Raw genomic sequence first — 12,520 nt, 5'->3', positions numbered from 1 at the left:
TAAACAACAGTAGCAACTTTGGGAGCAGCAAACTAGTTAAACCAACTGCCTTTCCAAGAAAGAGCTTGAGCAGAAAGTGTCAGCAAAGACAAACCCAGAAACCATCTCACATCAGCGCACGCAACACTGCATACGTTACACATGTCCTGTATACATCATGTGTGTACTGTAAACCTAATCTACAGTTACATCTACTGCATCTGTGATATAGTCTGTGTGTGTGTCTGTAAACTTAGTTACACCACGGAGACCTGTGAACGGCAGAAACCCCACAATGCTACAAACACCAGGACAACATGTGACACTGGCAGGCTATCAGTAGCAGGCTAACACATTAGGCAGTGTTTTAGACTGGAATGAACCCTTTAACCACACAGGATAGGTCAGACATCTCTACAGCCTGTGTGTGTGTTTCTAGTATAACTAATTCACAGCTTAATCTCTCGTCTGAGAATAAGAATAAGAACAAGAATAAGAATAACAGTGTATGGCTGAAAAGGAGACTCTTGCACATAGAATACACATGTGCGTCGCACACACACACACTCACCCGAGAGCGGTGCAATGGGTTCTCAAAGTTTGTTCCATCTGGGGCCAGAAGCAGCCATCCTCCATATATAGGATTAGCCTGAAATGAGAGAAACACGCGCACACACACACACACACACACACACATGCACACAAACACACTGAATCACCATTATAAAATCTTGGCCATGTAACATTGTCGGTGTGTGTACATTTTCAAAGCTGTTTCTTTAACACAGTCTAAAGATCAAAAGCAAAATGTTTGGTTTCCCAAAAAGTACAAAACACACACACACACACACACACACACACACACACGAGAGCATTCTTTCTCTTAACACAGAACTACATAAAAGTAAAGTCCTGTGTATATAACCTACCTGTGGTCATAGAAAGAGTTAGTAGACCTAAATTATATAGTGTGTGTGTGTAAGGTGAGAAAGGCGTGTGGTGATCAAAGGAATGTTGGCTTGACAGCTCAGAACAGTAGAGAAGTTTCAATAAGGGGGTAAAGGAGAGAATACGAATACATGAAAAGAGGAGAAAGAAGAGTGTGTAGAGTGAGAGAGCGAGAGAGAGTGAGATACTAGTCTGTGTGTGTGTTCATAATGTCAGTACAATGTGACTTATTCAATCTAACAAAAATATGCGGTGACTAGCTGGCTGGTTTCAGGGTGTGTATGCACACATTATGCCTATATATGATACAGAGAACAAATACAGAGGACTGTAGAATACTTAACTTTAACCCACAGAACACCACTACATGCCCCCAAACCCTTTCTTCACAGCACCTGGCTTGTAAACCAATGTAATGCTTCAATAATAATAATAATAATAATAATACAACAATGTCCCCCGGTACAGGTGTGCAAGTCACCTCATTTCTGACTTCCATTTGGGTTCTTTAGGGAACGGAAACCTGCGCGTATCAGTAAGGCTCATACGTTTGTCCAGCCTGCACCTCCCGGGTGTAGCCTGCTTGGGTCGGCATCACCCCTCTGCTGCTCCTACACCTGCCTCACATCCAGAATGGAAACCCGCTGTTGGCTTTTAATCACCATTCACGGCCAACCCTTCTCACGTCAGGCCGTCCGTGTCAAAGGTCAAGGACCCTAGGACCCATTCAGAGACGCAGCAGGGTTTGGCTCTGTGCCACCGGCTGCTCCAGCACAGAAACCGCTGGGAACATCTCGTGTTCGGCACCTTTGCACACACACGCACTAATAACAGATAGTTAAATCCCTGCGTCCGGCTTCGCTGCAGTAGCCAGACAGCTGGGCCCAGCGCGCGCAGACCTAACGCAGCCCAGCAGGGCTTCCTATCGGCACGCGCCTCGGCCGTCCTGATGCACTGTTATGCGCAACAGCGCCCAAGTCCGTTGCCTGGAGACCGAGCCACGGTCGTGCGCGCCGCTAACTCATCTGGTGTCGCGTCTCAGTCGCGTGGGCTCGTGTTTGGGAGTAAAAGCCGAACCTACAAAACCTCGCGCGGCCAGCTGATGCTGGCTTTTTTTTGTGTTTGTTTGTGTGTGTGTGCGCACGCAGGCACGCGCGCCGGGGTGGACCGTGGGAAGCCTGTCAGAACCAGACAACACAAACACAGTGCGAGCACGTTTACCTGAGCGAAGTCCTCGTCATCCAGCAGGTGCGACTCGCGCGGTCTGAAACAGTTTTGGCACTTGCTTTTGTTGAAGATGTTGGCCTGGAACTTCCGGCACGGGTTCTCTTTAGCGGACATGTTCGGTCCGGTCCGGTGGATGCGAAGGTTCCGCTCGTGCTCGCCTTCTCTTTAAGAACTGCGCAATAGCTCTTCACAGCGGAGTCCTCCCCCGCGCGCTGTACTCACCCGCGCCGTGACGGCTCCCCGTGCTCCAAGCCCAAGCTCGCGCAGAACACCGCATTCCGAACTCCAGGTGATGGAGACACGGAGCCAGTCGCACGCGCCGTCCGCTGAGCGAGGAATAGTTGCTCCTGTTACTGATGCAGGCTTGGACCGCTGCGCGCGTCACGCGACGCGTAAACTAACTTTTCTTGTGTGCGTAAAACGGTGACGAACAGCCTACTAAGCGTATGCACGAGCCAAAGCGGTGTTCAGAGGTGGACCCCCCGTAGCACGCATCCCCGAGGATCCCGCGGGGCTCGCACGGGACGGGACAGCCACATTCCACCGGAACAGCTCACGCGACGCAGCGCGGCCGATCCCTCTCCATCTCGAACGTGTGGTCGACACCTCCCTCCGCGAGCGAAGTTTGCTTTCGTAGAGGGGGAAAAAAAGAAGAGTCGCGTGCAGATATCCAAACTTATACCAACGTAAACAGGGCTCGTGCACCAGCCTACGGTTTCAGACGGACCGACCACCGTCGCGAGGGTAACCGCTGAGAATTCCGCTCCGTTGTCGCGTGCTTCTCCCCGGAACGTTCGAGCCCAAGGTCGAACCTTCCGACTATCCGGCCGCGCGAAGACTCCGTTCTCACGCGCACCACATAAACCAGCGATCAAACTGGAATTTTCAGGAGGGGAGGGGAGGGCGCTGATTGGCAACGGCTGCAGCCAATCAGCGGGGCGGACCCGCCCACCAAGGCGGTCCTGATCGATTCGTGTCCAATGGTAGGACAGAGCTCGCGTTTCTTCGGGAACGACGGGAATCAAGGTAGGTGGACAGCGCGAGATGTCCGGGGCCCGTTCCTGTCCGGATGAAACTAGCGCGAAAGAAACCGCTGGCACGTTCACGAAGAGAGAAGAAAGTCGTAAGCACGCGCTGTCGTTTTTATTTACCGTTTTTTCGCCACGCGCAACACTTGTCACGGCGCCCCCTCGCGGCCGCGCGCCGGGAGGAGCAGGACTGGACATGCCACAAAACTGAACTGGTGCCAGCGCAACCACACCGCTAATGAAGCTGTTTAGTATTATTTTGTATTTTGTTACTAATGGCAGGAGAAATTGTAATACTCCAAAATATTCACACACATTGTTTTAATAAACCACAACATGTCAAAAATAGTTATTAAATGAATTTATAGGTGGGGAAAACCGTTTATTTTCAATATAAAAGCTTCCATCAGGTTTTTTTTTCTGTATGCACCCCTGGTTCTCTTCCACAGTTTGGACAGAGCACTCTCCACCATTTCACTGCGAGTTATACTGTGTATGACTATGTATGTGACAAATAAACCAAACTTGAACTTGAACTTAAAAACAAGGGGAAGACCCAAGCAGTGGGGTACAGAGATGTACATTTCAAAGCTGCTGGGTTGGTAAGACAACATTTCAGTTTAAGAAATTAAACTGATTAAACTGAAATATGCAAGATTACATTTATCTGAACTTAGATTAAAAATTTGGAGTTTAGTTAACTAGTTAATTGCAGATGAAATGTTGTAGTGCTGTGTTAACAAAACAACAATAAACATCATGGGTATTGTTAAAGAAATAGTGATGCACCAAATGAATGCAATCAGATTCAGGTATGGAACAGTTCTATGCTTAACTAGACCAGTTTGCAAAAATATACATGTGCCTTGAGGAGCAACACACTAGCACCATCGACCAATCAGAAATGCCCTGCACACTCCTGACCCCACCCACAACAGAAATGCCCTAGCCGGTGTCCAGACAAACGGCGTGGAAGGACAAACACTTCACGCACACCCACACACCTGACGCAACACCTGACTGGAGCAGAGGCCTCATGCGTACATGTCAATCTCTCTAGTTCTCTCTCATTATATATCTAGAATGCTACAGCAAACACAATGTCTAAAGGCATAAATGTCTGTGTGGGTATGTGCGTGCATGTTTCCCTTCAACACCATTCAAAATAAAAAATGTTAAATTAATTCCAGTAGATAAGAGCCTTAGGTTGTGTTAATGGAGGTAGAAGCGTTCGTCCTTTCTTCCTCTCCCGCGCTCAACAGTGGTTCTCTGTCTGTCTGGACATCTGCATTCTGATCCACTGATCTCTTTGTCGTATTGTTCAGAGCACCTCCCTACACACACACACACACACACACACAGACACACACACACACATCATCTATAGTTTGACTTAACTGAATTGATTAGAGGCACCACAGAGTGTGAGTGTATATATATATATATATATATATATATATATATATATATATATATATACACACACACGTATATACATACATATACACATACATGTGTGTGTATATATCACACACACACACACAGACGAGAAGAAGTGTTTGCCACCTTCCTGATATCTTTTTTTTTTTGCATGTTTGTCACACTTAAATGTTTCAGATCATCAAGCAAATGTAAATATTAGACAAAGATAAACACAGAATGCATTTTTTTTAATGAAGGTTTTTATTATTAAGGGAAAGAAAATCCAAACCTACATGACCCTGTGTGAAAAAGTGATTGCCCCCTAAACCTAATAACTGGTTGTGCCACCCTTAGCAGTAATAACTGCAATCAAGCGTTTGCGATAACTGGCAATGAGTCTTTTACAGCACTGTGATGCAATCTTGGCTCACTCATCTTTGCAGAATTGTTGCAATTCAGCCACATTGGAGGGTTTTCAAGCATGAACTGGACATTCTCCTTCAGGATTTTTTGGTAGACAGCAGAATTCATGGTTCCATTTACCACAGCAAGTCTTCCAGGTCCTGAAGCAGTAAAACAGCCCCAGACCATCACACTACCACCATCATATTTTACTGTTGGTATGATGTTCCTTTGCTGTGTTACTTTTATGCCAGATGTAATGGGACATACACCTTCCAAAAAGTTAAACTTTTGTCTCGTCAGTCCACAGAGTATTTTCCCAAAAGTCTTGGGGATCATCAAGATGTTTTCTGGCAAAACTGAAATGAGCTTTTATGTTCTTTTTCCAAACCTACATGGCCCTGTGTGAATTGATTGCCCCCGCTGTTAAACAAATTAACTGTGGTTTATTACATCTTTGGAAAGCTGAGTTCAAGCCACACCCAGGCCTGATTACTGCTACACCTGTTCTCAATCAAGAAATCACTTAAATAGGACCTGCCTGACTAAGTGAAGTAGACCAAAAGATCTTCAAAAGCTAGACAGCATATGCTGTGATCCAAAGAAATTCAGGATCAAATGAGATACAAAGTAATTGAGATCTATCAGTCTGGAAAAGATTATAAAGCCATTTCTAAAGCTTTGGGACTCCAGCAAACCACAGTGAGAGCCATTATCCACAAATAGGGAAAATATGGAACAGTGGTGAACCTTCCCAGGAGTGGCTGGCTAACCAAAATTCTCCCAAGAGCGCAGCGACGACTCATTCAAGAGGTCCCAAAAGACCCCACAACAACGTCCAAAGAACTGCAGGCCTCACTTGCCTCAGTTAAGGTCAGTGTTCATGACTCCACCATCAGAGACTGGGCAACAATGGCCTGCATGGCAGAGTTCCAAGACAAAAACCACTGCTGAGCAAAAAGAACATAAAGGCTCGGCTCAGTTTTGCCAGAAAACATCTTGATGATCCCCAAGACTTTTGGGAAAATACTCTGTGGACTGATGAGACAAAAGTTGAACTTTTTGGAAGGTGTATATCCCATTACATCTGGCGTAAAAGTAACGCAGCATTTCAGAAAAGGAACATCATACCAACAGTAAAATATGGTGGTGGTAGTGTGATGGTCTGGGGCTGTTTTGCTGCTTCAGGACCTGGAAGACTTGCTGTGGTAAATGGAACCATGAATTCTGCTGTCTACCAAAAAATCCTGAAGGAGAATGTCCAGTTCATGCTTGAAAACCCTCCAATGTGGCTGAATTGCAACAATTCTGCAAAGATGAGTGAGCCAAGATTGCATCACAGTGCTGTAAAAGACTCATTGCCAGTTATCGCAAACGCTTGATTGCAGTTGTTGCTGCTAAGGGTGGCACAACCAGTTATTAGGTTTAGGGGGCAATCACTTTCACACAGGGTCATGTAGGTTTGGATTTTTTTCCCCTTTAATAATAAAAACCTTCATTAAAAAACAAGTAAACACAAAATGCAGTTATCTTTGTCTGATGATCTGAAACATTTAAGTGTGACAAACATACAAAAAAAATAAGATATCAGGAAGGGGGCAAACCCTTTCGCATGTGTGCGAACCTGTTTGCCGTCTACGATGTTCAGGATGGTTGAGGTGATGACGCAGCTGATGGTGTTGATCAGCAGGAAGATCATCATACACTGCCATCGCCACAGAGGAATCTCACTACACATGCACACATTACATTTATCTGACAAAGTGAATTACAATTGTGAATGAATGCAACTTGAGTAATTAAGGGTTTTATTCAGAGGCCCAACAGTGGGAACCTGGCAGTGGTGGGACTTGAACTAGCAACCTTCTGATTACACATCCAGTACCTTCACCACTGAGACACCACGACCACATACTGTGAGACTGACCTGGTCTTGCTCCCCAGAATCTGTCCCACGATTAGGTTTGACACTCCGACACCAATCATCTGTACTGAGGTGGCGAGACCCATCGCGGTTCCCAGAGTGGCCTGGGGCACCAGCAGGGGTATAGAGGGCCACATACTTGCCTACAGAGACACGCACACACACGCAAACACACACGATTATTGCTCAATTCTTTAAATATTTGCATATTCTTGGTTTAATAATAATCTGAATGGGTTTAAAGATGCAAGTAAAACGAGAAAAGTATTTACTCACAGCCGCAAATGAGTACGTGACCCCAAGCCAGATGGTGGAGATGAGAGGAGGAACAAACGTGAAGGCCAACAGTCCAAACACAGGCAGCGTCATCACCGCACACAGGACCGCAAACACACCCCTCAGCCCTACGTAATCCTAACACACACACATCATCACTGCGCACAGGACCGCAAACGCACCCCTCAGCCCTACATAATCCTAACACACACACAGGACTGCAAACACACCCCTCAGCCCTACGTAATCCTAACACACACACACACACGTCATCACTGCGCACAGGACCGCAAACACACCCCTCAGCCCTACGTAATCCTCACACACACACACACACACACACACACACACACACACACGTCATCACTGCACACAGGACCGCAAACACACCCCTCAACCCTACATAATCCTACCACACACACACACACACACACACACAGGACTGCAAACACACCCCTCAGCCCTACGTAATCCTAACACACACACACACACACACACACACACACACACGTCATCACTGCACACAGGACCGCAAACACACCCCTCAACCCTACATAATCCTACCACACACACACACACACACACACACAGGACTGCAAACACACCCCTCAGCCCTACGTAATCCTAACACACACACACACACACACACACACACACACACGTCATCACTGCACACAGGACCGCAAACACACCCCTCAACCCTACATAATCCTACCACACACACACACACAGGACTGCAAACACACCCCTCAGCCCTACATAATCCTAACACACACACACACACACGTCATCACCGCACACAGGACCGCAAACACACCCCTCAGCCCTACGTAATCCTCTCACACACACACACACACGTCATCACTGCACACAGGACCGCAAACACACCCCTCAGCCCTACGTAATCCTAACACACACGTCAACACCGCACACAGGACTGCACACACACACAGGACCGCAAACACACCCCTCAGCCCTACGTAATTCTAACACACACACACACACACACACACACACACGTCATCACCACACACAGGACCGCAAACACACCCCTCAGCCCTACGTAATCCTAACACACACACACACGTCATCACTGCGCACAGGACCGCAAACACACCCCTCAGCCCTACGTAATCCTCACACACACACACACACACACACACGTCATCACTGCACACAGGACCGCAAACACACCCCTCAACCCTACATAATCCTACCACACACACACACACACACACACAGGACTGCAAACACACCCCTCAGCCCTACGTAATCCTAACACACACACACACACACACACACGTCATCACTGCACACAGGACCGCAAACACACCCCTCAACCCTACATAATCCTACCACACACACACACACAGGACTGCAAACACACCCCTCAGCCCTACGTAATCCTAACACACACACACACACACACACACACACACACACACACAGGACTGCAAACACACCCCTCAGCCCTACGTAATCCTCACACACACACACACACACACACACACACACACACACACACACACACACACACACAGGACCGCAAAAACACACACATACACACACGTGATCACCACGCACAGGACCGCAAACACACCCCTCAGCCCTACGTAATCCTAACACACACACACACACACGTCATCACCGCACACAGGACCGCAAACACACCCCTCAGCCCTACGTAATCCTCTCACACACACACACACACACACACACACACACACACACACACACGTCATCACTGCACACAGGACCGCAAACACACCCCTCAGCCCTACGTAATCCTAACACACACGTCAACACCGCACACAGGACTGCACACACACACAGGACCGCAAACACACCCCTCAGCCCTACGTAATTCTAACACACACACACACACACACACACACGTCATCACCACACACAGGACCGCAAACACACCCCTCAGCCCTACGTAATCCTAACACACACACACACGTCATCACTGCGCACAGGACCGCAAACACACACCTCAGCCCTACGTAATCCTCACACACACACACACACACACACACGTCATCACTGCACACAGGACCGCAAACACACCCCACAACCCTACATAATCCTACCACACACACACACACACACACACACAGGACTGCAAACACACCCCTCAGCCCTACGTAATCCTAACACACACACACACACACACACACGTCATCACTGCACACAGGACCGCAAACACACCCCTCAACCCTACATAATCCTACCACACACACACACACACAGGACTGCAAACACACCCCTCAGCCCTACGTAATCCTAACACACACACACACACACACACACACACACACACACACACACACACACACACGTCATCACCGCACACAGGACCGCAAACACACCCCTCAACCCTACATAATCCTACCACACACACACACACAGGACTGCAAACACACCCCTCAGCCCTACGTAATCCTAACACACACACACACACACACACACACACACACACAGGACTGCAAACACACCCCTCAGCCCTACGTAATCCTCACACACACACACACACACACACACACACACACACACACAGGACCGCAAAAACACACACATACACACACGTGATCACCACGCACAGGACCGCAAACACACCCCTCAGCCCTACGTAATCCTAACACACACACACACACACGTCATCACCGCACACAGGACCGCAAACACACCCCTCAGCCCTACGTAATCCTCTCACACACACACACACACACACACACACACACACGTCATCACTGCACACAGGACCGCAAACACACCCCTCAGCCCTACGTAATCCTAACACACACGTCAACACCGCACACAGGACTGCACACACACACAGGACCGCAAACACACCCCTCAGCCCTACGTAATTCTAACACACACACACACACACACACACACACGTCATCACCACACACAGGACCGCAAACACACCCCTCAGCCCTACGTAATCCTAACACACACACACACGTCATCACTGCGCACAGGACCGCAAACACACCCCTCAGCCCTACGTAATCCTCACACACACACACACACACACACACGTCATCACTGCACACAGGACCGCAAACACACCCCTCAACCCTACATAATCCTACCACACACACACACACACACACAGGACTGCAAACACACCCCTCAGCCCTACGTAATCCTAACACACACACACACACGTCATCACTGCACACAGGACCGCAAACACACCCCTCAACCCTACATAATCCTACCACACACACACACACACAGGACTGCAAACACACCCCTCAGCCCTACGTAATCCTAACACACACACACACACACACACACACACACACACACACACACACACACACACACACACACACACACACACGTCATCACCGCACACAGGACCGCAAACACACCCCTCAGCCCTACGTAATCCTCTCACACACACACACACACACACACACACACACACACACACACACACGTCATCACTGCACACAGGACCGCAAACACACCCCTCAGCCCTACGTAATCCTAACACACACGTCAACACCGCACACAGGACTGCACACACACACACAGGACCGCAAACACACCCCTCAGCCCTACGTAATTCTAACACACACACACACACACACACACACGTCATCACCACACACAGGACCGCAAACACACCCCTCAGCCCTACATAATCCTACCACACACACACACACACACACAGGACCGCAAACACACCCCTCACCCCTACGTAATCCTCACACACGTCATCACTGCACACAGGACCGCAAACACACCCCTCAGCCCTACGTAATCCTAACACACACGCAGGACCGCAAACACAGCCCTCAGCCCTACATAATCCTAACACACACACACACACACACACACACACACACACACAGGACTGCAAACACACCCCTCAGCCCTACGTAATCCTCACACACACACACACACACACACACACACACACACACACACACACAGGACCGCAAAAACACACACATACACACACGTGATCACCACACACAGGACCGCAAACACACCCCTCAGCCCTACGTAATCCTAACACACACACACACCAACACCGCACACAGTACTGCAAACACGCACAGGACCGCAAACACACCCCTCAGCCCTACGTAATTCTAACACACACACACACACGTCATCACTGCACACAGGACCGCAAACACACCCCTCAGCCCTACGTAATCCTAACACACACACACGTCAACACCGCACACAGGACTGCAAACACACCCCTCAGCCCTACGTAATCCTAACACACACACACACGTCATCACCGCAAACACACCTCTTAGCCCTACGTAATCCTAACACACACGCACACACACACAGGACTGCAAACACACCCCTCAGCCCTACGTAATCCTAACACACACACACACACACAGGACCGCAAACACACCCCTCAGCCCTACGTAATCCTAACACAAACACACGTCATCACCGCAAACACACCCCTCAGCCCTACGTAATCCTAACACACACACACACACACACACACACGTCATCACTGCACACAGGACCGCAAACACACCCCTCAGCCCTACGTAATCCTAACACACACACACACGTCAACACCGCACACAGGACTGCAAACACACCCCTCAGCCCTACGTAATCCTAACACACACACACACACACACACGTCATCACCGCAAACACACCTCTTAGCCTTACGTAATCCTAACACACACGCACACACACACAGGACTGCAAACACACCCCTCAGCCCTACGTAATCCTCACACACACACACACAGGACCGCAAACACACCCCTCAGCCCTACGTAATCCTCACACACACACACGTCATCACCGCACACACCCCTCAGCCCTACGTAATCCTAACACACACACACACACACACACGTCATCACCGCACACAGGACCGCAAACACACCCCTCAGCCCTACGTAATCCTAACACACACACACACACACGTCATCACCGCACACAGGACCGCAAACACACCCCTCAGCCCTACGTAATCCTAACACACACACACACGTCAACACCGCACACAGGACTGCAAACACACCCCTCAGCCCTACGTAATCCTAACACACACACACACACACACACGTCATCACCGCAAACACACCTCTTAGCCTTACGTAATCCTAACACACACGCACACACACACAGGACTGCAAACACACCCCTCAGCCCTACGTAATCCTCACACACACACACACAGGACCGCAAACACACCCCTCAGCCCTACGTAATCCTCACACACACACACGTCATCACCGCACACACCCCTCAGCCCTACGTAATCCTAACACACACACACACACACACACGTCATCAC

At 49.0% G+C, this 12,520-nt stretch overlaps 2 protein-coding genes across 6 annotated transcripts in view; both read right to left on the bottom strand.

The window, feature by feature from the left end:
• Nucleotides 1–3,029, bottom strand: part of mpripa (myosin phosphatase Rho interacting protein a) — a 38,718-nt gene extending 35,689 nt beyond the window's left edge. For 2 of the 4 annotated variants that reach the window (XM_081695959.1, XM_081695960.1), the window contains exons 1-2: nucleotides 2,149–3,028; nucleotides 551–628 (exon numbers count right to left, since the gene is read on the bottom strand). In XM_081695959.1, the coding sequence (XP_081552085.1) occupies nucleotides 551–628; nucleotides 2,149–2,268 (198 nt within the window). In that variant the 5' untranslated portion in view covers nucleotides 2,269–3,028. Of the gene's footprint in view, nucleotides 1–550; nucleotides 629–2,148 lie in introns of all 4 variants that reach the window. The other 2 variants (XM_081695961.1, XM_035530756.2) reach the window with 2 other exon arrangements.
• A 459-nt stretch (nucleotides 3,030–3,488) lies between these two features.
• mfsd1l (major facilitator superfamily domain containing 1-like) overlaps nucleotides 3,489–12,520 on the bottom strand; it is a 30,496-nt gene continuing 21,464 nt past the window's right edge. For both annotated transcript variants that reach the window (XM_081695962.1, XM_035530760.2), the window contains 4 exons: nucleotides 7,207–7,344; nucleotides 6,934–7,073; nucleotides 6,631–6,736; nucleotides 3,489–4,516 (listed from right to left, as the gene is read on the bottom strand). In XM_081695962.1, the coding sequence (XP_081552088.1) occupies nucleotides 4,385–4,516; nucleotides 6,631–6,736; nucleotides 6,934–7,073; nucleotides 7,207–7,344 (516 nt within the window). In that variant the 3' untranslated portion in view covers nucleotides 3,489–4,384. The remainder of the gene's footprint in view (nucleotides 4,517–6,630; nucleotides 6,737–6,933; nucleotides 7,074–7,206; nucleotides 7,345–12,520) is intronic.

This window comes from Electrophorus electricus, chromosome 14, assembly GCF_041902795.1.
Source record: "Electrophorus electricus isolate QZ-2024a chromosome 14, ASM4190279v1, whole genome shotgun sequence".
NCBI lineage: Eukaryota > Metazoa > Chordata > Actinopteri > Gymnotiformes > Gymnotidae > Electrophorus > Electrophorus electricus.
This window is presented reverse-complemented; position numbering and strand designations above follow the sequence as displayed.